Raw genomic sequence first — 23492 nt, 5'->3', positions numbered from 1 at the left:
AGATGAGTTATGAATATGCGTTTGTGAATGAATATGTGTAAAGTTGAATGATTGGTTGGTGAATGATGTGTGATATTATGAGAACATGTTTATGAGAACCTTTTAAAGCATGATTGTGTGTGAGAAGCATGAAAATTGTGTTTGGATGATTGAAGAAGAAACCTTAAACTCAAAATCTTGAAACCTGAAATCTGTGGTGTTCGGACAGTGATTTCCAACGTGTGTTTGAACAATCAAACGACCTTATTTTGATGTGAAAATTTTACTGAGTAAATTTCAAGGTGTTTTCTGTGTCTCATGTAAATTTTAGCCCTTTTTGTCGAAAAATGGATTTTTAATAAATGTTTGAAGTTAACTGCGCAATTCTGCCAGAAACTTGTGTTCTCGCCCAGAATGTTTCGTATTCTGTTTGACCAATAAAATGACCTCCGTTTGATGTGATTCTTGAACTAAATGAACATTTGAAGTGTCTTCTGAGTCGTGTAAAAATTTCAGCCTCATTGGACATCGGATGAATTTATGGTGAACTTTTCAAATGAACTGCGCAATACTGCCAGAATTTTTATGTCCCGACCAGAGAGTTTAATTATTGATTTGACTGACTAAAAGACGTGATTTCAGTGTGAAAATTTTTCTGGATGAACTTGAATGTGTCTTCCGTGTTGTGACCAAAATTTAGCTTCTTATGAGGTCGGGTGAGTTTTTAGTGATTTTTACGACACTGTCGCGCAGTTCTGCCAGTTTTCTGCCTTGATAAAATGACACTTATTTCCAAGTTTAAAAGTATTATATGATGCATGTAAGTCCAACGAACGTGTTTAACGATGTGATCACGTGTGATACGTTGAATTATATTATGGTGTATTTTTCCACCTTTGGACGAATGTTGGGTTGGGTAAATTGAGAATAACGATGAGAGAGAAACGATAGGACATGCATAGTAATATGATTTTGTGGAAGGCTAACTTGTGTTGTCGTTGACAAGGGTGATTGTGTTTTCGTGAACTCGAAGAACGAGAGTTGCCATAAGTTGGGTTGTGAATTGTTAAGCGAACGAGGTGGGCTTTCTTTTTCAAACCTCTTTATTTTCCGAAAATACTATGTGGTGTTATAAGGGTGGTTTAACTGTTATGTCATGCCATGTTTTTGTTTGTGAGAATGTTGCCGGATGCCTAGTTCGTCTGAGCTTGCCCCGTTAGGCTATAGGTCTGTATTGTGAAACGAATTCGGGTCTGAGTAGGGCCGCAAACCCTATCAGGCTGTGTACACTGGTGAGATCGGGAGCCGTCCTTGCTAGTCGGCCGGTCTCGTGGGCGAATAGTGTGGCCACACTTTCGTCGCACTGTGGATTGATGATTGTGATTGATGGATTGTTGAGAAAATGGGGAGATTATTTGACTGGCCAGTCTATGAAACGTTTTTGTGTTCTAGATGATATTTCTTTACTATGTATAAAACTCGAGATCACTGGTATGGATGACATAACTGTACAAATATTTTCGGCATGAGCCCATTGAGTACAACAAGTACTCAGCCCTGCATATGTTTTTCCCTATGTGCAGGTTGAGCGGGATGTTGCGGTGGATGTTGAGTTGGCCTAGGAACTTTGGATGCGTTGTGTCTTCATACATAGACGTCATCCTTGACTCTCTTTAAACCTTATTTCCGCTGCTATATTTTTGAACTATGCCTCAAGACTTTATTCTGTTTTGTACTGTGTTTGAGCATGTTTGATTATTTTAGGCGTTAATCTGATGTTTACCCTGTTACTCTGAAATGGTTTTTCGTGAACTAAACCAAATGTTTTCTTTTGAAAGTTAATTGGATTTTAATATTTATTTTCTCCGTTGCTTCTTTTGAAAAATCCTTTGCCATAAGTAGTTGCTAATTAATAATAAATTTATAACATTAAGTTTCTTTAAACTAAAAATTTATTGTCTAAACTTTTAATGAACTAAAATATTATTCCTTTAAGCTAATTAAGTTTTCATATAAAATGTTATCCTTAAATGTTGTCTTTAATGTTATCCCGTGGTCACGATCACCTCGTTTGTAGTACCCCTAGTTTGTGTGGTCGTGACACTCACGTCCGCACCCCGTACACTCCGGCGGAGATGGATCAGTTATTCAAAGCCTATTTGGAAATCTCCGAAGATCCGAAGGTTGGCACGAATCAAAGCGGGGATAGGTTTTGGTTCCACCTCTCTCGCCGGTACAATGAAAACCGACCGGATGGAACCATCGAGCGCAATGAGAGTATGGTGCGCAATGCCATCTTCAGAGCCAACGAAGAAATCCAAAAGTTCCAGGGGTATTAACTCCAGGAAGAGCGGGTGGCGGGGATCGGCAAGAGCGAGCTCGACATCATCAGTGCTGCCTTGGCGACCTACCAATCCCAACATTACAAACCATTCAAGTACCTCAACACCGAGTGATGAGTTTCGTGCTGGAGGTCCCCTCAAACCGGATCTTACTTCTCATGTCTGCTCGAGTTCCTTATCTGTGAGGAAACCTAACCTAGCCTGTTCGAATTCGATTTACTCCCTCCATTCCCTAAATATTTGGACTCTGATGTTTTAATGCGAAGTTAGTAAAGTATGAAAGAGAAAGATAAAGAATAATTGAAGTAGTAATAGTGTATAGTTAGACTCACCTTATTAGTAGTAATATAATAATTTTATAGAATAGACTAAAATGACAAAAGAGGACTATTTATTTTAGTAGCACGACACAGGCTAAATGATTCATGATTGTCTCGTCTACCTACAGATATTCTTCAGCGACCACTATGCTGGCTCGGGCTTTGGAGTTTTCTTACAAAACAAGGAGCCATGGAAAAAGGTGTTCGGCCCTATTTTTATATATCTTAATTTAGATGCGGCAACTCAGTCGATTACTCTATGGCAAGATGCGAAGAGACATGTCTCTTTTTTCTCTTTCCCTTGTAAATTATGGACCTTCCAATCAAACTGTATGTGCTCACAAACTAAATGAATGATGATCAGACGACAGCTGAGATAGCGAAATGGCCATATGAGTTCCCATTATCACCAGACTTTCCTTACTTCAGGCAACGAGGCTTGGTCCGTGGAAGGCTTTTCGTGCATGATGTCGGTCCCACGAAGCCAGCAAGATCAGTATATGTTTCTTTACCCCTCCCCGGAGCTGCGGGATCATGGCAAGATAATTATAAGGTGAACAATAATGCTTCAACATTTCTACTATGGTCAAACCCCGAGCTACTGGTTACAAGAGAAAATGTCTTACCAGCTAAATAAGAGGATTGTTTTTATCAGGGCTATCAATTCTGCACAGAGGCCGGTCAAGATGGGAGCTTCACAATATCAGGTGTTCGAGCAGGCGTTTATAACTTGTATGCTTCGGTTCCAGGGATCATCGGAGACTTCAAACACAACGTTTATATTATAATCAAACCAGGTAGTGTGATTCAAATAGGTAATCTTGTGTACAATTCTCTAAGAAACGGACCGACTTTGTGGGAAATCGGGATCACTGATCGAACTGGATCAGAGTTCTACGTCCCTGATCCTACCCCCGGTCTTATTAACAAGCTATACCTCAAATCCACACAAAAGTAAGCTTCGCATTTAACAAAAATCACTTAAATCACATTCTATAATTAATTTCTTCTCAACAACTTATAATCCAGGTTCAGACAGTATGGTTTATGGGAAAGATACACAGATTTGTACCCGAAAAATGATCTAACATACGTCGTTGGTTTCAGCAACTAAGCAAGAGATTGGTTCTTCGCCCATGTCACTACCCATCACAATAGTCCTTTTTAACAACATTTTACCAACTCTCACATTGCATCATTTTCACGAAAACTGCCAACAATGTCTACGTACCAACGAGGTGGCAAATTAAGTTCTATCTGAAAACCGTGAGCAGAGGAATTTATACATTGAGGATTTCCCTTGCCGCCGCGTACAATGCTCAACTACGAGTACGGATATATTCACATTACTCTCTTTACACTTATCCTACAATATATGTTGTTTTTTCAAATTACTTTTTGGTTGATGTAGATTACCATTATACTAATTTGATTGAAATATCATACATTTATGTTATAAGGTGTGGATCAATGAGGCGAATACAGGTATTAAGTCTCATTTTACAACGGAGAGAATTCGAAGGGAGAATGCAATAGCAAGGCATGGGATTCACGAGAGATATTGGCTCTTTAGTGCGAACGTGCCAAGATCACAACTTGTGGCGAAACGAGTCAACGTAATATATATCAAGCAAGTTAATGCTGGGACTCCTTTTCCGGGTGTTATCTACGATTATATTCGCTTGGAAGCGCCATCTACTTGATGAGTTAGCCTTTGTCTTGATGAGTATTTTACACGAAATAACGTATATTTCATGAATAAAATAAGTTTAATTATTTTCCTTATAGCTACAATTATTGCAAGGATAAGTGACAACTCCTTATAGCTACAACTACTGCAAGAATAAGTGACAACTACTGTCACGACCGCCCCTAGGGTTAATAAAAGCGGGCGATCGTGACTTAAAGAGGCTTAACAAAAGTTTGACCAAGAATTTAAGTTTAATAAATAAAACAACCAAAAGTATTTATGTTCAACAAGTAAATGACTAAGGGTTTAGCATTTATTTAAAATAAGTAACGAGTTTGCAAATATCCCAAATGAAACAGTTTTAGAATTTAAATAAAAAGTATGTAAAGCACACATCACAGCGGAAGCATCCAAGAGAAGAGTGACGTCATGTGTGAAGACACGACGACACTCGGAGTTTCAAAACGACCATAGTTCATTATTAATTCCTGCTCAACACCACCAACCGCTCGTCGCTGCTCAACCTGCACATAGAGAAAACATATGCAGGGCTGAGTACTTTTGAAAATACTCAGTGGCTCATGTCGAAAATATTTTAAATAAGAGTACGTATTATCATGCCATACGTAGGTAACCATCAGGGTTTGAGCTTTATAAAGGCCCGAGGCACCAAAATATTTTCCATTGTTCAAAATAGCGACTGCGCAGTCATTTTTCCCCATCGTCATCAACCATATCTGCCAATACATGACAAGGAATGCGGCCACAAACCAGGTCACTAGACCGGCCAGCCCGTACGCTAGCACACAGTCTACCATAGGTGTACACTAATCCAAGTAGGGTTTGCTGCCCTACGAGGACCCGAATTCGATTTATATAACAGTGGCAACAGCCACATCAGATAGGCACGTTAAAACATATCACGGCATGATAATCGCTTTAAACCACCCTTATAGCTCCACAGTCATACGTAAAATATTTTAGTAAAAGAAAACTCATAAAAAGTAGGGTAGAAAAGAAGCCCACCTCGACCATTTAGATTTCGACTACTGCTTTCCCTTTGTTATCACGCTTCGCGCACGAGTTATTACCTTTAGATAATATATATATCTTATCAGTCACAACCATCGACTTAATATTATGCATGTCTCTATCGTTTTCCCTTTCCCCCCCTTTGAACAGCGCATCATGTCATCACATATATCAATCAAGTAATTCACTTATAACAACATAGTGTTTTTGTCAATATAGAAATCTGACAGCACTGCGCAACCATTTTGTAAAAATTATTAAAATTTCACCCGACTTCCGTTGGGGCTAAAACTTTACCACAATGCAGTAAACTCATCAACTAACTTCCAGTTTAAATTTCATATCAAAATACCCCTTTTTGGTTGGTCAAAAAGGACAACGTAACCTACTGGTCGAGAAAACATTTTCTGCCAGAAATGCGCAGTCAACTTTAAAAATTCACCAAAAATCCATATTTTATCCAAATGAGTTTAAATTCACACAAAACATAGAAGACATCAAGAAATGTACTCAGGAAAAAGAATCGATCAAATCGGAGTTCATTTGGTCGGTAATATGTATGTCGGAATATTCTGTCCGAACTTACAGCTTTTCATGCCTTTAAAAAATTCGAATTAGGGTTTATCCCTATTTATTCAAAATCAACCTTTTCATGTGTTTAGCACACAAACATGCTCAAAAGGGTCCTTATACTCATGCTCTCATAACATCATACATCATTCATCATAGATTCATTTATTCATCAAACAAATTCATTCAAAGCGCAATCAAACATACACACACAAATTCCCACCGATTGAATCCCTTAGATTTGAAATCCTTACACTCTCTACATGCATGAGGGAGTCAAAGAATGTTTAGATGGGGAGGAATGAAGAATAGGGTCTGATTTTTACCTCTCTTGGACGAAACAAACGGTAGGAACGAATAAAAACCTTGCTTCTTCAACAATCTCTTGGAAAATTCGAAAGGATCTTGAGTAGAGTACAAGAACAAGTGTGGGAGAGTGGAGAAGAGGGAGGGGGCGTGTGATTGAGGTGGGAGGCGTGTGATTTGAGGTAGGGTTTAGGAGTCTTTTATTTATAGAGTTTAGGGAATAGAATATCTCTCAATTAATTAGAGAATAATTGGAGAATAATCACAATAAAGATGGGAGAGATTTGGGGAGATTTGATGGAGGTAATTGGCGTGTAATAGATGGAGAAATAAGAAGGATATTTCAAAAATCATGGCTATTTAATTAGCCTTTGATTTAAATTTGGTGTTTTCACGGAGCAGAATAAAATAATACGGAGCAGGAAAATTAATGAAAATCCTCCCAAATAATATGATAGTAGGCGTGTGAAATATTCCTCCCACAAGGAATAATTTCCAAATCTTTAATAAAATAGAGTAGGGAAAGATTTGCTAGGACATTCCAATTAAAACATGGAAAGAAATAATTAAGGGATCAAAATAAAAAATGAATAATTTCCTTCTCCTACAAATTAGGAGATTTCGAATCCCCCTGAGAAAATAATAGGGACCGATTTTTATCAAGAAGGAAGTAAGGTAATTAGGCTTTAGGATTTAATTTGGATAATTATCCCAAAACAAATAATTAAATCCAAGAAATAGAATTCCTCTCCAATAATTTGGTAGTGGCCAATATTTCCACAATAAAAGGACAAGGTAATTATTTATGATTCTATCTTAAATCTCACTCCCCTTAAAAATATAATTCACCGCCATATATTTCATTCCACATCAATTAATTTAAGTCACGCCATAAAATCAACGAAATTGACTAGGTCAAATCAAAATTAGGTCATCGAATCAATCACATAACGATTCATCATTTAATTCGTGACAATCAAAGCAATAAAAGCAACGTCTTAGGGTTCCAAAATTAGGGTTCGAAAAGTGGGGCGTTACATCCTACCACTCTTAAAAGAAATTTCGTCCCGAAATTTGGTACTCTCATGAGAAGAGTTCTGGGTATAGATCCATCATCTTGTCCTCAAGCTCCCACGTGGCTTCTTCGTGCCCGTGGTTTCTCCACTGCACTTTCACGTACGCAACTGGTCTATTCCTCACGTTCTCGACCCTTCGGTCTAGAATTGTTTGGGGTCTCTCCTCGTAGCTCAAGTCTGGGTTCAACGCGACTTCTTGGTAGTGAATCACGTGCTTTGGGTCAAACACGTATTTTCGCAACTGCGACACATTAAAGACGTTGTGCACGTTCCCGAGGCTCGGGGGTAGCGCCAAACGGTAAGCAACAGGACCCACTCCTTCGAGGATTTCATAAGGTCCAATAAATCGCGGTTTCAACTTTCCCTTGACGCCAAAAGGCGTTATCCCTTTCGACGGGGATACTTTGAGAAAAACCTTGTCGCCAGCTTGAAATTGTAAGTCGGTTCGTCGTACATCCGCGTATGACTTTTGTCTGTCTTGAGCTTCTTTTATCCTCGCACGAATTTGTCGAACGATTCTAACCATTTCTTCGACTGCGTCAGGCCCGAGTACCCTTCTCTCACCAACTTCGTCCCAGTAGAGCGGGGATCTACACTTTCTCCCGTACAAGGCTTCGTACGGAGCCATGTTTATCGTTGCCTGGAAACTGTTGTTGTAGGCGAATTCGATCAATGGGAGTGCGGACTCCGAACTCCCTCCTCGGTCCAACACCACGGCTCTTAACATATCCTCGAGGGTTTGGATCGTTCTTTCGGATTGCCCGTCCATCTGCGGGTGAAAAGCGGTGCTGAAGTTCAGTCGAGTGCCTAGCTCACGTTGTAGGCTGATCCAGAATCTCGATGTGAATTTCGGGTCACGGTCAGACGTGATCGTCACGGGGACTCCATGCAGTCGCACTATTTCTTTTATATACACTTGAGCTAGCTTGTTTGATCCATAGGTTATGGGTATCGGTATGAAGTGTGCACTCTTGGTGAGTCGGTCTATAACTACCCATATGGCAGTATTCCCTCTTTGCATTTTTGGCAGTGCTGTCACAAAGTCCATGACAATGTACTCCCATTTCCACTCGGGGATTTCTAGTGGTTGCAACTTCCCGTAAGGTCGTTGGTGCAGAGCCTTCACCTGTTGGCAGGCTAAGCAGCGCTCCACAAATGCCGCTATATCCCTCTTCATACCATTCCACCAGAAGGAGTCTCATGTGCTTCACTCATCACTTCGTTTTTGAGTTCTTCGTCACTTGGTACGCAAAGTCTCCCTTTGAAGGTAAGGGCGTTGTCGGATTCCTCGAGAAAATCCCCCAATTCGCCAGTTCTTACTTCGACTCGAATTTCCTCTAGTTTCGCATCCATTCGGTGTGCTTCTATAATTCTCGACCTTAGGTCAGGTTCAACAACTAAAGTGGCAATTTGCGCTTCCACTGTTTCTGGTGCTCTCACCACTTCCAAACGCATTTTACTAAACTCGCGGACCAGGCTATCTTCTTTGGTGAGCAAAGTGGCCAATTGGGAATGACTCTTCCGGCTCAAGGCATCTGCCACTACATTTGCCTTGCCAGGGTGGTAGTTGATGCCACAATCGTAGTCCTTCACCAATTCGAGCCACCTTCGTTGTCACATGTTTAAATCCTTTTGCTCGAAGAAATATTTCAGGCTTTTGTGGTCCGTAAAGATCTCACATCGAACTCCGTAGAGATGATGTCTCCAAATCTTTAAGGCGTGTACCACTGCTGCTAACTCCAAATCATGGGTTGGATAGTTCAACTCGTGCGGTCTCAATTGTCGAGATGCATAAGCAATCACCTTGTTGTTTTGCATCAACACACATCCAAGTCCCACCTTCGAAGCGTCCGTGTATACCACGTAGTTCACTCTAGGTTCTGGTACAGCTAAGATGGGTGCACTAGTTAGCTTTTCCTTCAAAAGTTGAAAACTAGCCTCGCACTCGGGAGTCCAATTGACTTTCACTCCCTTCTTGAATTGTTGTGTCATGGGCCTCGCTATCTAGGAGAACCCTTCTATAAACCTTCGGTAGTACCCCGCCAAACCTAGGAAACTCCGAATCTCGTTTGGTGTTGAAGGTGCTTTCCACTGTTGCACCGCCTCAACCTTAGCGGGATCTACTCGAATTCCTTCTTTCGACACGATGTGACCAAGGAAATTTACTTCCTTAAGCCAAAACTCACACTTGCTGAATTTGGCGTACAACTTCTCGTTCCTCAAGGTCTCCAAGGTGATTCGCAGAGATGTTCCTCGTGCTCCTTCTCATTCTTCGAGTAAACTAGCACGTCATCAATGAACACCAAGACAAACTTATCCAAGTAGGGATGAAACACTCGGTTCATCAAGTCCATGAATACCGCAGGTGCATTCGTCAATCCGAACGGCATTACGACAAATTCATAGTGACCATATCTAGTTCGAAAGGCCGTCTTTGGTATATCCTCTCTTCAGACTCTCAACTGATGGTACCCGAATCTTAAGTCCATTTTAGAGAACACACCGGCTCCTCGTAGTTGATCGAATAGGTCATCTATCCTCGGTAGTGGATATTTGTTCTTGAGAGTCATCTTGTTCAGCTCCCGATAATTGATACGCATTCTCATTGATCCGTCCTTCTTCTTTACAAAAAGCACAGGCGCGCCCCATGGTGAAACACTGGGTCTAATAAAACCCAGGTCCATAAGCTCTTGGAGCTGTATCTTGAGTTCTTCTAACTCCTTAGGCGCCATTCTGTATGGTGCCTTAGACACAGGTGCCGACCCTGGTGCTAGATCGATGGTGAACTCCAATTGTCGATCTGGCGGTGGTCCAGGCAAGGCTTCGGGAAAAACGTCCGGAAATTCCCGTACGACGGCTACGTCTTCCATTTTCCTTTCTCCTTTTTCCTCTCCTTGTAGATAGACGAGATAAGCAGAACGTCCTTTCCTCATCCTCGTACCAGCTTGGAGCGCGGAAATGACAGAGGTTCGCCGCTTCATCGAGATCCCATAGCATAAGGTGGGTTCCTTGCCCGGGCTTGTAGAGATATCTGTCTCTCCTTACAACGAATCGTCGCAAAATTTGAGGTCAACCAATCCATTCCTAAAATTACGTCAAAGTCCCCAATCGCCATAACTTGCAGATCATGAGCGACTATCTTAAGGCTTCCCATCATAATTTCTACGTTCGGCATGTTCGTGAGATTTCTATTGTCCCACCCACTGGTGATGACACTATCATCTTATGTTCAGATTTGTTAACAGGCAAGCTCAAAGTATCCACACATAAGTCAGATATGAATGAATGCGATGCGCCCGTATCAAACAACACAATGATAGAAGTGTCGAGGATTTTACCCATACCTGCCAGGTTTCCGTTCTCCTGGTTCCCTTGTTCGATCTTGGGTTGTTTCCGACTCAAGGCATATGCTCTAGCCTAAGGAGGTAGTCTTGGGCGGTAGGGTTGTTGCTGTCGCGGTGGTTGATCGCGATTTCCCCTTGACTCTGTTTGTGGCACCCTTGGCTGCATGCGGGGTCCTTGAGTGTTCTGTCTTGAACTCATCGCTACCCCCTTGCTCGGGCATTCTCTAGAGAAGTGACCGTTTCTTCCACAGTTAAAGCACTTAGGGGTGCTCTGGATTCTACACTCTCCAAAGTGGTACTTGGAGCACACGTTGCATTGGGGTGGCTTGGGTCGGAAGTCACCTCTCTGGTTAGATGAGTTTTGCCCTCCCCCATATTGCAGTTGGTTCTGGGTGTGCTGATACCTCTTGTTGTCATATGGGATTCTGTTTCCCTCCCACTTCCGCTTCTCTCGGGAGTGGTGTGGTGGAGGTAGTGCCAAGGTAGTGTTTTCCTTTGCTTTCTCCTTGGGCATAGCTGCCTCAATGTCTAGCGCAAGGGCCAGTGCTTCCACATAGGGAAGTCTCCCACGACTAGCCAACGACATCCTTATCTCTGGTCGTAGTCCCTCACAGAACTTCTCGGACAGCTTCTCGTCGGTATCAACTTGTTCAGATGCGTACCGGGTCATGTTGTTGAGCGCACGGTCATACTCGGTCACAGTCATGCGTCCCTGGGTTAGATTGTAGAATTCTGCCGCCTTTGCTTTCCGATAGCTCTTGGGCACATACTTATTATACATATCGGCCTTGAAACCTTCCCATGTCATCCCCGTTACTTGCACTCGGGGCATTGTCTTCATCCGTGTGTCCCACCAGAAGTCAGCAGACTCGGTTAGTTGGTAGGTCACACAACTCAACCGTTCTTTGTCATTGCACCCCAAGATTGCGAAAATGCACTCCAAAGAGCGTATCCTTGATTCGGCCTTGGCCGGCTCTCCCATTCCATCAAAGACGGGAGGTTTCTGACCTAAGAACAACTTCACGATCTCACGGTCAACCGGAGGTGGACAAGGTGGTGGCGGAGGGATGGGTTGCGTCACACTCTCCTCCATCGCCTGATGGGTAGGTTCGGGGTTCCCACGTTTTATGTTACGTCTTGGCGGCATTCTGTTTTATCACCAGAATTATTATTGTATTTATTCGAAATCCCAAGAACAGTTGTGTGGTATAGTTGAAAGGTGGAAATCAAAGGGAAATTGCATCATAGAATAATAAGGAGCTTTTGCAAGACACTGTATCGAATACAACTGCATAAAATGATAGCAAGAGAGCAATCACCGAATGGTGTAGCAAGAGGCAATTGCGTCGCAAGGTAGCAAATGAGTGATTGCTCAACAAGATAGTAAAGGATAGGAGACAATTTGTACAATAGAGTGGCAATCATAGGCTTCCAATAGAATGGTAAAAGACAACGATAGTAGGATATGATTGTGCAATAGGACAACAAAAGACAGTTGTATAATGAGATGGTTAGGATGGTTTCAAATTATGGCAAGAAACAATTGTACCCTCGAGTAGCAAAGATAGTGTGTCAAAGATAATTGTGCAATTAGGAAAAGGACGATTACAATGTAGTATAGCAAAAGGTAATCGCACAGTTTGAACAATAAGAAATGATATCAAGTTATTGCACAATAGAATAGGATTATCAAACGTTGCCTCCAAGAGGTCTTAGTTCCATCATCATCAAAACAAAAGGGTAAAACAACGTGGAAAGAGAAAACTAAAGTCAGGCAAAAAGGTAAAGTATCAAAAACGTGGGAAATCGAAATAAAATATTCCAGAATTATTATGTTTAATCTTTTTCATCCTCATCCTCCTTCGTCTCCCCGGTCTCTCCAATGCTCTCTCTATTTGGGTTCTCCTCCTCCTCGGGTTCCTCCTCCTCGAGATCCTCCTCTGGATCCTCTTCCTCACTTTCTTCCTCGACACCTACGGGTGGAGGTACTATCCCGAGCATCCCATCGACCTCTCTGTCGATTCTTAGAGGGGCTGAAATGCGTATCCCGAGTCTCATTCTCTTAGGAACACGGGAGACATGTGGCTCCATGTCGCAGCGATTCCTTCGCATGCGGGCTCGAATAGGCGGATAGATATGTGGAGGTGGAGCACGTGGCGGTCCGTCAAAAGCAGCTGTCATAGCCGGAAGCAGCACCTCTATAAGGCCAACCAAATCACCCCGCGCGGTGTAGTCAGGCGGGCTATACCATATGAAAAACCGAGATGCCTGAGCGGTCCACTCGTCCTAAGGCGGTGGTAAAGTGTGGATGAGCTTTTGGATCCCCTCGTGATGGGTGGCTCCCCCATACGCATAGGCGTTCATCCACTTATCATAAAATCCGGTGACATAGGACATAAGGAAAAGCTTCCCATCCCACTCGTAGTCTTGGTAGCACTCAACTGGGTGGTCCCTATTGCTGGAGTAACGATTTCGCATCGGGGTATAATACTGATGGACCATCTAAAGGGACAACAAAGAAAACTCAGCATCAGCACAAGGATCGAAAGAATAACAGTTTATGAGTTTTCGAATGATGCTGAGAATGTGATGGGTGCGTATAAATCCCCAACGACGGAGGTGTGAGGGTGGTATCATATCAAGAATGAAATGGATTTTATTTCCGAGGCAGAGGTTTGTGCGTTTTCGCATTTCGTTAATTCACGATATATCCCCACGCGTCGCTTGCCTTGCGTTAGGCGTTTCGTGCCTCCACGTTCGACATTAAAAAAATTTCATTCATCCATGATTTACAATTATATATAGCAGCATGCTCAAGTTCTTTCACATAGATATTATCTCGTAAGGCAATTGAACAATCACAATCATATAACACTTCATTCATCCAACGTATATAGGTTTAACACGTATTCGAGTGGCATATACAAGTTCACTGTCTTAACAACATTTGTCATCTCGGCATAAGCGCAAATAACAATTTCACATCATATCAATTCATTCATGCAAGAGTAATATTCCCAACATTTCACAGTTCATAACAAAATTCCATCAACATACTTGTTACCTCATTCCTCGTGGTTGGGCAGGGACGAGTTGTGGTGTTGAGCTTCCGATGTTTATCATTTAGCCAAATTACACATGCACAGATTTTGACTCAAAAAGACTCTTGGGTCCAGAGCGGAAAGAACTGAGGCTCTGATACCAAACTGTCACGACCGCCCCTAGGGTTAATAAAAGCGGGCGATCGTGACTTAAAGAGGCTTAACAAAAGTTTGACCAAGAATTTAAGTTTAATAAATAAAACAACCAAAAGTATTTATGTTCAACAAGTAAATGACTAAGGGTTTAGCATTTATTTAAAATAAGTAACGAGTTTGCAAATATCCCAAATGAAACAGTTTTAGAATTTAAATAAAAAGTATGTAAAGCAAACATCACAGCGGAAGCATCCAAGAGAAGAGTGACGTCATGTGTGAAGACACGACGACACTCGGAGTTTCAAAACGACCATAGTTCATTATTAATTCCTGCTCAACACCACCAACCGCTCGTCGCTGCTCAACCTGCACATAGAGAAAACATATGCAGGGCTGAGTACTTTTAAAAATACTCAGTGGCTCATGCCGAAAATATTTTAAATAAGAGTACGTATTATCATGTCATACGTAGGTAACCATCGGGGTTTGAGCTTTATAAAGGCCCGAGGCACCAAAATATTTTCCATTGTTCAAAATAGCGACTGCGCAGTCATTTTTCCCCATCGTCATCAACCATATCTGCCAATACATGATAAGGAATACGGCCGCAAACCAGGTCACTAGACCGGCCAGCCCGTACGCTAGCACACAGTCTACCATAGGTGTATACTAATCTAAGTAGGGTTTGCTGCCCTACGAGGACCCGAATTCGATTTATATAACAGTGGCAACAGCCACATCAGATAGGCACGTTAAAACAAATCACGGCATGATAATCGCTTTAAACCACCCTTATAGCTCCACAGTCATACGTAAAAGATTTTAGTAAAAGAAAACTCACAAAAAGTAGGGTAGAAAAGAAGCCCACCTCGACCATTTAGATTTCGACTACTGCTTTCCCTTTGTTATCACGCTTCGCGCACGAGTTATTACCTTTAGATAATATATATATCTTATCAGTCACAACCATCGACTTAATATTATGCATGTCTCTATCGTTTTCCCTTTCCCCCCCTTTGAACAGCGCATCATGTCATCACATATATCAATCAAGTAATTCACTTATAACAACATAGTGTTTTTGTCAATATAGAAATCTGACAGCACTGCGCAACCATTTTGTAAAAATTATTAAAATTTCACCCGACTTCCGTTGGGGCTAAAACTTTACCACAATGCAGTAAACTCATCAACTAACTTCCAGTTTAAATTTCATATCAAAATACCCCTTTTTGGTTGGTCAAAAAGGACAACGTAACCTACTGGTCGAGAAAACATTTTCTGCCAGAAATGCGCAGTCAACTTTAAAAATTCACCAAAAATCCATATTTTATCCAAATGAGTTTAAATTCACACAAAACATAGAAGACATCAAGAAATGTACTCAGGAAAAAGAATCGATCAAATCGGAGTTCATTTGGTCGGTAATATGTATGTCGGAATATTCTGTCCGAACTTACAGCTTTTCATGCCTTTAAAAAATTCGAATTAGGGTTTATCCCTATTTATTCAAAATCAACCTTTTCATGTGTTTAGCACACAAACATGCTCAAAAGGGTCCTTATACTCATGCTCTCATAACATCATACATCATTCATCATAGATTCATTTATTCATCAAACAAATTCATTCAAAGCGCAATCAAACATACACACACAAATTCCCACCGATTGAATCCCTTAGATTTGAAATCCTTACACTCTCTACATGCATGAGGGAGTCAAAGAATGTTTAGATGGGGAGGAATGAAGAATAGGGTCTGATTTTTACCTCTCTTGGACGAAACAAACGGTAGGAACGAATAAAAACCTTGCTTCTTCAACAATCTCTTGGAAAATTCGAAAGGATCTTGAGTAGAGTACAAGACAAGTGTGGGAGAGTGGAGAAGAGGGAGGGGCGTGTGATTGAGGTGGGAGGCGTGTGATTTGAGGTAGGGTTTAGGAGTCTTTTATTTATAGAGTTTAGGGAATAGAATATCTCCCAATTAATTAGAGAATAATTGGAGAATAATCACAATAAAGATGGGAGAGATTTGGGGAGATTTGATGGAGGTAATTGGCGTGTAATTGATGGAGAAATAAGGAGGATATTTCGAAAATCATGGCTATTTAATTAGCCTTTGATTTAAATTTGGTGTTTTCACGGAGCAGAATAAAATAATACGGAGCAGGAAAATTAATAAAAATCCTCCCAAATAATATGATAGTAGGCGTGTGAAATATTCCTCCCACAAGGAATAATTTCCAAATCTTTAATAAAATAGAGTAGAGAAAGGTTTGCTAGGACATTCCAATTAAAACATGGAAAGAAATAATTAAGGGATCAAAATAAAAAATGAATAATTTCCTTCTCCCACAAATTAGGAGATTTCGAATCCCCCTAAGAAAATAATAGGGGCCGATTTTTATCAAGAAGGTAGTAAGTTAATTAGGCTTTAGGATTTAATTTGGATAATTATCCCAAAACAAATAATTAAATCCAAGAAATAGAATTCCTCTCCAATAATTTGGTAGTGGCCAATATTTCCACAATAAAAGGACAAGGTAATTATTTATGATTCTATCTTAAATCTCACTCCCCTTAAAAATATAATTCACCGCCATATATTTCATTCCACATCAATTAATTTAAGCCACGCCATAAAATCAACGAAATTGACTAGGTCAAATCAAAATTAGGTCATCGAATCAATCACATAACGATTCATCATTTAATTCGTGACAATCAAAGCAATAAAAGCAACGTCTTAGGGTTCCAAAATTAGGGTTCGAAAAGTGGGGCGTTACAACTACAGTATTTCAGAGTCGAATCACACGGAGTTGAACAACATATAAAAGATTTTGGTGAAGTAAATAAAATTACAAACTAAATGTAAAGAACAAAGACCAAAGTAAAGAAATTCAAAACGTAAAGAACATTGCTTGTAACATCATTTGGACGAGTCGTGATTGTATCTATAGGAAGATGTTCCATTTTTAGTAATAGGTCATCTTAGTTGGGACAAACTAAAAAGGAAAGTGAGTCATCTTCAATGGGACATAGGGAGTATATAAAAATGGGTCACAGATTCCACTATCTTTTTACACTCACTTTCCTTTGTATTTCTTAAAACTCGTGGCGAACTCAAATAGAACTCCTAATGACGAACGGAGGGAGCAGTTAATTTCAAAAAGACAACAATTCTTATGGCTAGTTGAATACATAACACATCATATATCTCATCAAACAAAATTAGTATAATTTAACTGCGAAGAATCTATCGAAAATATGCCCACTTATGCATTTCTCCCTAAACAAGATAAAATTCTCAAGTTCGTCATCTATGTTATCATCTAGTTTACAAGTTAAAGAGATGATAGAAAAAGACAAAGAACATATTATTTCAAATGCATCATAAAATAGCATATATTAAATCTGAATAGTAGATAAATAACCAAAGTAAAATGATTAACTATAGAATTTCAACAAATCATACAATCAATTCATCATACTAATACTAGGAGCAACGAAGAAGAACTGGTCACACATGCTAAAGTAGAAAGCCACACAATTCATGATGTTCTTCAATCATCGGGGTACTTCGTCTACAAGACGACGAAGTTTGGATGGCATATCTTCTTCTCTCAACTATTTCTCGGTGATTTTCCTCAATTTTACATGTAATGAATCATGGCGGAAAACTACCCAAAAAGTGTAATAAAACTAGTTCTAATGATAACTGTTTTGTAGAATAGTGACACACAGTTACCCATCGCCGTAGAATATTGTGATAAACCGGCCCGTGAACTTCATCTGGTCGCATAGGATATGGTGACAAACTCACTCAACCGCGTGAAACTCACTGCATATCAACAATACCTATTTATTGCACCAAACTATGTCCTAGCTTTGTCGATTCTTGACCTATAAGGAAAATTTAAACCAAACTTGAGTCTAAAACTATGATAAAATGTCCAGAATCTAATGGAAAAAATCGAATATTTGATTCATATTATGCCTCATACTAATTATTTTAGTTGCTTTCATGTCATTGCATGAATTTGCTACAAGATTAAATTATGGGGATTTGTTCACATTAGTGATGTACTTTTTATTAGCACTAAATATACCTGCATTTATATAGAATATATATAGTATAGCTAATGGTCAGTACCGGATAGGGAAAAATAGCACAGACTGTCTACCTTCTACTAACCGTCTTCTACTATTAGGAAAAACAAAAGATTTTGGATTTTTGGAAATAAAATAAGTAAAAACAACAACAAATAACATTTGCAGAATAAACACAATTATGATTATACAAATTCCAACTACAACACCTTAGCACAGTTCATAACTCTCTAGAATGAGTCACAAATATATTGTTCATGCAGCACAAAGTGGATCATACACACTAGGAGCGTCAATCCTAGATTAATAACTCCTAAAAGCTCCTAAGACTCCTAATGTTCTCGCTCTCAATTAACAATGTCGTTTTAAGGGAAGCTAATTGTAACGTCAACTAAGCTCTTCTAACTCGCAAATCTCATCTCACAATTATGTTGCAAGCCAATAGATCAACACAGAATATGTCACTCAAACGTGAAGCAATTATCCAACACTTAGAATAGAAGCGAAGTAATGAATAGTACGGATATTAAATAAAAATGAATTGTATAACTAAAGTCATTACTAACACGTCCCTAGAATTCTATGAGTTTAGTTACACATAATTGAATAAGCTAAAAACATAGTTTATATGAAAAACAAAGAATCTGGTATGTAGCCTTGATCTTTTCTTGAATCCTTCTTTAAACGCCTTTGACCTTGATGAACAATGGAAGAACTCTCAAATATTAACTCTGGAAAATTTGTAGCAAAAGATCCTATTGATGAAGCTTGAGGGGGTATTTATAGCCTTTATTTTTGTGTCCCTTAATATGGCAAATATTCAGCACAGTATGGTAAATCTTGGAGAGAAAGTAGGTTAATTATGTGCGCCGCGTTTTCCCAACAGGCCGCTGCACATTGTTCAGCGGTCGCAACAAATTGTCCCGTAGCTTCTGTCTCTCGATCAGCGGTCGCTGCACTTATTTTAGCGGTCGCTGGCAATCATCCCTTAGCTACTGGATCTCCCGGAGCGGTTACTGGGCGTGTTTCTCTTTTTCAGCTCAACTTTTCCGAAGCGGACCGCTACGTGCTCAGCGGTTGTTGGCGGCCAGCGGTCGCTGGCTGAGTTGCAGCTGACCGCTGGACAGCTCGAATACTCCAGATTTTCATCTTCGATTTTTTGTTATCTTTTTTGGCTCTATTTTGTACATTTCTCACAAAACACGTCAAAATACTTAAATAGATAAAATATGCAATTAATGGACATATAATGCAGTTATGACTTTATGAACGAAACGCAGGTATGCTTCCTTTTATTCTTTTTCTTCTCCCTTTTCTTTTATTTAATTGTGTGTGTAGGAAATGGCATAGCACCTGCTGTGCACAGCAGGGAATCCATTTCCGAGTGGAAAAATGTTAGTGGAATGTGGGGCCAATTACCATTTATGGAATATTTCAATCGAGACTCCTAAAGTGTGGCACCCAAAAATAGTAAACCGGGACTGCTAAAGTGGGACGGAGGGAGTATCACATTTCCTTTTATGGAAAGTTCTCTTCATCTCTCTTACTTTACCAATTATGCATTAATTCTTGTGTCGTCCCAAATATCCTTATTTTTTGGGAGGGGAAAGCATGATAGTACTAATTTATTAACCTAATTTACAACTCAACACACATAACACTGTTCATTTTATTCATTTTCCTTACCTTTCTTCTTCATCGATCTTCTTCCCAGACAACTTATGGTAAAAGAAAATGTAATGGAATTAGTGTTAGTGGATTGTATGGTCCATTTCCTAAAAAGGAGAGTTTCTGTTTTTAGGAAACAGACTAATATGAAAGAATTTTTATCTTTAGGGTGCGCTCGTTTTAATTGATATGAAAAGCCTAGAATATTATCTTGATGGGATTAGTTACGATTTAATCGTGTAATCTTTTGGCAGTTGTTGTTGTTGAACATCCAATAATTAGACCCAGAAATAGAATTAGCAGCCTTATTTTATTATCTAATTAAAAGGGTATAAGGATTTTATGATCAAATAAAGCATATGGATTTTATTACACCCATTTTTGAACAAGCGCGAAGAGAGAAGAGATGCAGTCAGTCATCACAGCAGCGGGGCAAAGGTATGAACATCTGTATCCAATTTTCAATCTATTCATCAGACTGGGGAAAAAACATCAGATTGGGGACGACGCTAAAAATAAATTCCAAGTTCATTTAAAACTCAAAACTTGAAGCAATCTGCATGGAAAGGAGCCCAGGATGAATTGCTTAATTTCACCAAAAAATTTTGGGACCAGACTCGCCGGCCTCCACACACGATAACCCTGTATCGACGATTTGCGGAATTTAACCGCAGCACTACCTTTCAATGGAAGATGCGAATTGAATGGGGGAATTAGGGCAGGGATGCCATTTCTGTGTGAACCGAAGGAATAGAGTGATGCTCCCATTTTTGGAGGAAAATCAATAATTCGTAGGGACAAATATGGTATATATCCCTCATTTCTAGGCACAACTCTCAATGCAAGAATTTAAAACCACCAAAAACTCGAGAATTGAAATAATGGTATTTGTGGCTCAAACAGTGCGGGCCTGAATCTATTTCTCGGGCTGACTTCAAAGCCAACAAGAAACATGAACAAAGTATTAAGCCCAGAAATACACCATTTTCTACCTATTTATAGCAACTTTCTATTTTTAGGAAGCAAATGGAGTACTATTTATAGGTCATTGAATCTTGAAAATTGATGGTTTTGATTTGATTAAATCAAAATCTACCTTATATACAAATAATATCAGTAGAGGGCATTTTGGGGATAGGTAAAATTCTGGCGGGGGATTAATTAATGTAGGTGGTGAAAATTGTGGTACTACATTTAATCTCATAATTTCAATTTTCTCTTTAGACTATTTCCAATTATACACCAAATCAACTTTTTCAATTACACTTTAAACTTAAATTTATTTTTACATTTTATATGAAACAACACCAAATATAGAGCTACTGCAAAAAAAATTATGAGATGGTTGGAGATGTCCTAATTAATCATTCTAAATCATTCCCACTTCTACACTCAATCTTCTCCCTCAAATTTTCCCATCCGCATCCTGTCACAATACCGTCTCTTAACCGTCTCATCCCTTCACTATTCATGGGCCCCACTGCACTTTTTACCCCATCTCTTAACTAAGAGACAACGCCTGCATCCATCCATCTCTTAACCATCTCACCCCATAACTATTCATTCAATTTCATTTTTTATTTTTATTTCCAACAAATTCAATTAATAAAAACACACTTCATTAAATAAAAGAAAATTATAATTTAAAATCCCAAAAAAATAAATAAACACATAATTAAAATCCTAAAAAAACACATAATTAAAATCCTAAAAAATAAAAAAAAAGACATAATTTAAAATACTAGAAATTAAAAATTGCACCCTTAAATTATAAAAACTACTCCGCCGGCGAATCATCCCCCGAAGGCGGTGGCGATGCCCTCAAGCTAGGTCGAGGCGGAATACCAAGTTGATTTGCTAGATACTCAATGCCGGCAAGATGAGCTTGATATTGGGGAGGCGTCATGCGGGAAGTGTCAGCCATCGTGGAAGTGAAGTACATGGACATTAGGGAGGACGGCGGCCCTTGGGAGCCCGCCTGGCTTGATTCACCTCAGCCCCTCTCCCTCCCTCTAGCCGCCTTCGCCGCCTTGGTTCCCCTGCGGCCGACGTTGTGTACCGGAGGAGCCCCCTGCATCGGATGTCGGGAACTCAACCTCTTGTGAGGTGTTGCCTTCCCCGCCATCACTAGACGAGTATTGGCCACCCGTCGTATGCTTCGTGCGTTTTGAGCTCGAGCCCGTTGAAAGTGAAGGACGCTGTGTGTGCTTTTGTGCTAGGTCAAGCTTCACAAACCCAGAGAATCCGCTAGATCACGAGGTCTAGGAACTCCGAGGTTCTCAGAAGTCTCGGTCGTCGGACACATAAATTCCGCCTTCAAAACCCTCAACCCGCTATACTATGAATTAGTACAGGGAAGTAGGGATCGATTCCACGAAGATGGATGCGTATGAAGGCATTTAGGTGATTCTGGAAAGGTAATTGGCTGCTGCCACGCAATTTTGGGTTGAGGAAAGCTAACTCTAGACTTAGGAATAAAATCTGACACTAGACCTAGGAAACTAAAAACATCATGCAGGCATGGAACATATTTGTAACTTCAATTCCTCAAACAAATTTCCTTGACCTAGTGAACTACTACCTAATTTAGCTAAACAGAAAGAACGCAAGCAGTGGGGACCATCTCCCTAAAACAGCAAAGTACGGATCAAAGGCTGCAGATAACAAACTCTGAATTTAACTAACAACGAACTGCATCTCGTTACCTGATTTCAACACGAACATGGAGAAAACAGAGTAAATAACTAGATTCAAACAGAACATACAAATTTGGACGTCGGAAACTGACGATTAATCGGAAACCAACAGATCTACTTCTACTAGACGTAGTAAACAGAACACAGAAATGAAACATCAAACTCAAGCACAATCAGACAACTCTGCTTCAGATCCACATGTTGGACGCTTAATCCACTCCGGATCCAAGCAATCTGATCCCAACCACTACCAAAACCAACTTCATAAACTCCGATTCAACAAATCTGCTCAGATCAACGACAATCCAACCCCGATTCTACTCCAATTCAACAGATCAAATGCGAAAAGCACCCATTCAAGTAAATAACTATGAACTCGGAAACAAACATCATCCATACTCGAAATCGACATCATCATAACGGAAAATAGAAATTGCATAGATCAACGATAATTCGACAGTAACCAGAGCCGAGCTTCGAACAGCGAATCTCGGTGAAATTCACAACAATAACGAAATAAAAGCAAATAAATTGTATCTTCGCCCTTTGTGAGGACGGTGTTACGTAACAACTAACCGAAAGTAAACCCCGAACCCCCCTTGCCTATTCCTGAAAACCAAATGTGTAGAAGTGTGTAAGCTGAGAGCCGAAAAGGCCGAGAGTGCCAAAAAGTCCCCCCCCCCCCCCTTTGAATTGCATGCTTTCTTCCTTATATAGATGTGGAGGTGATCTTCTAGAAGCCTTCGCAGGAAATCTCTATTCTGCCCTCCAGCTTCACGACCTCCTCCGTCTGGTTATTTTCCTTCAAATTGCTCACTTTTATCGCCACATTTCCTTCGCCAGGCACTTGTCTTCCTTTTTTTCCTCGGCCTGGCGATATCTACTACACACCTGGCTTAAAAAGATGTGTTAGAGCTCGTAAATGCATGAAATTAATCCCTTAACCAATGCATGAAATTAGCCTTATCAAACTGCTCACACTTAAATCATGTTTGTCCTCAAGCATGAAAGACAAGAAAAAGAAATAAGGCGAATTTCAATACATGGTTATCCTATGACCGACTCTACAGACACAAACAAGACACAAACTGTTATGGTTTTGTATACTAGAAATCACCTTTCGAGTGATTGGATACTGTAAAACTCTACTTGTTATTTTCCA

The 23492-nt window shown here is 40.1% G+C and overlaps 1 protein-coding gene across 1 annotated transcript; it reads right to left on the bottom strand.

The window, feature by feature from the left end:
• Positions 1-12495: 12495 nt before the first annotated feature.
• LOC121766876 lies at positions 12496-13137 on the bottom strand. Its single transcript, XM_042163110.1, has 2 exons — positions 13010-13137; positions 12496-12901 (listed from the first exon to the last, which is right to left on the bottom strand). Exons 1-2 carry the CDS (start codon positions 13135-13137, stop codon positions 12496-12498), a joined length of 534 nt encoding a protein of 177 aa, XP_042019044.1.
• Between the last annotated feature and the right edge of the window lie 10355 nt (positions 13138-23492).

Source organism: Salvia splendens, chromosome 15, assembly GCF_004379255.2.
Source record: "Salvia splendens isolate huo1 chromosome 15, SspV2, whole genome shotgun sequence".
Lineage (NCBI taxonomy): Eukaryota > Viridiplantae > Streptophyta > Magnoliopsida > Lamiales > Lamiaceae > Salvia > Salvia splendens.
This window is presented reverse-complemented; position numbering and strand designations above follow the sequence as displayed.

What these genes read in the sequence shown, in the direction of transcription:
- LOC121766876 (XM_042163110.1), bottom strand. Translation starts at nt 13,137, where the DNA reads ATGCGAAATCGTTACTCCAGCAATAGGGACCACCCAGTTGAGTGCTAC. An exon ending in AAGTGGATGAACGCCTATGC is followed by an intron (nt 12,902 to 13,009) that starts GTATGGGGGAGC and finishes CATATGGTATAG; the next exon opens with CCCGCCTGACTACACCGCGC.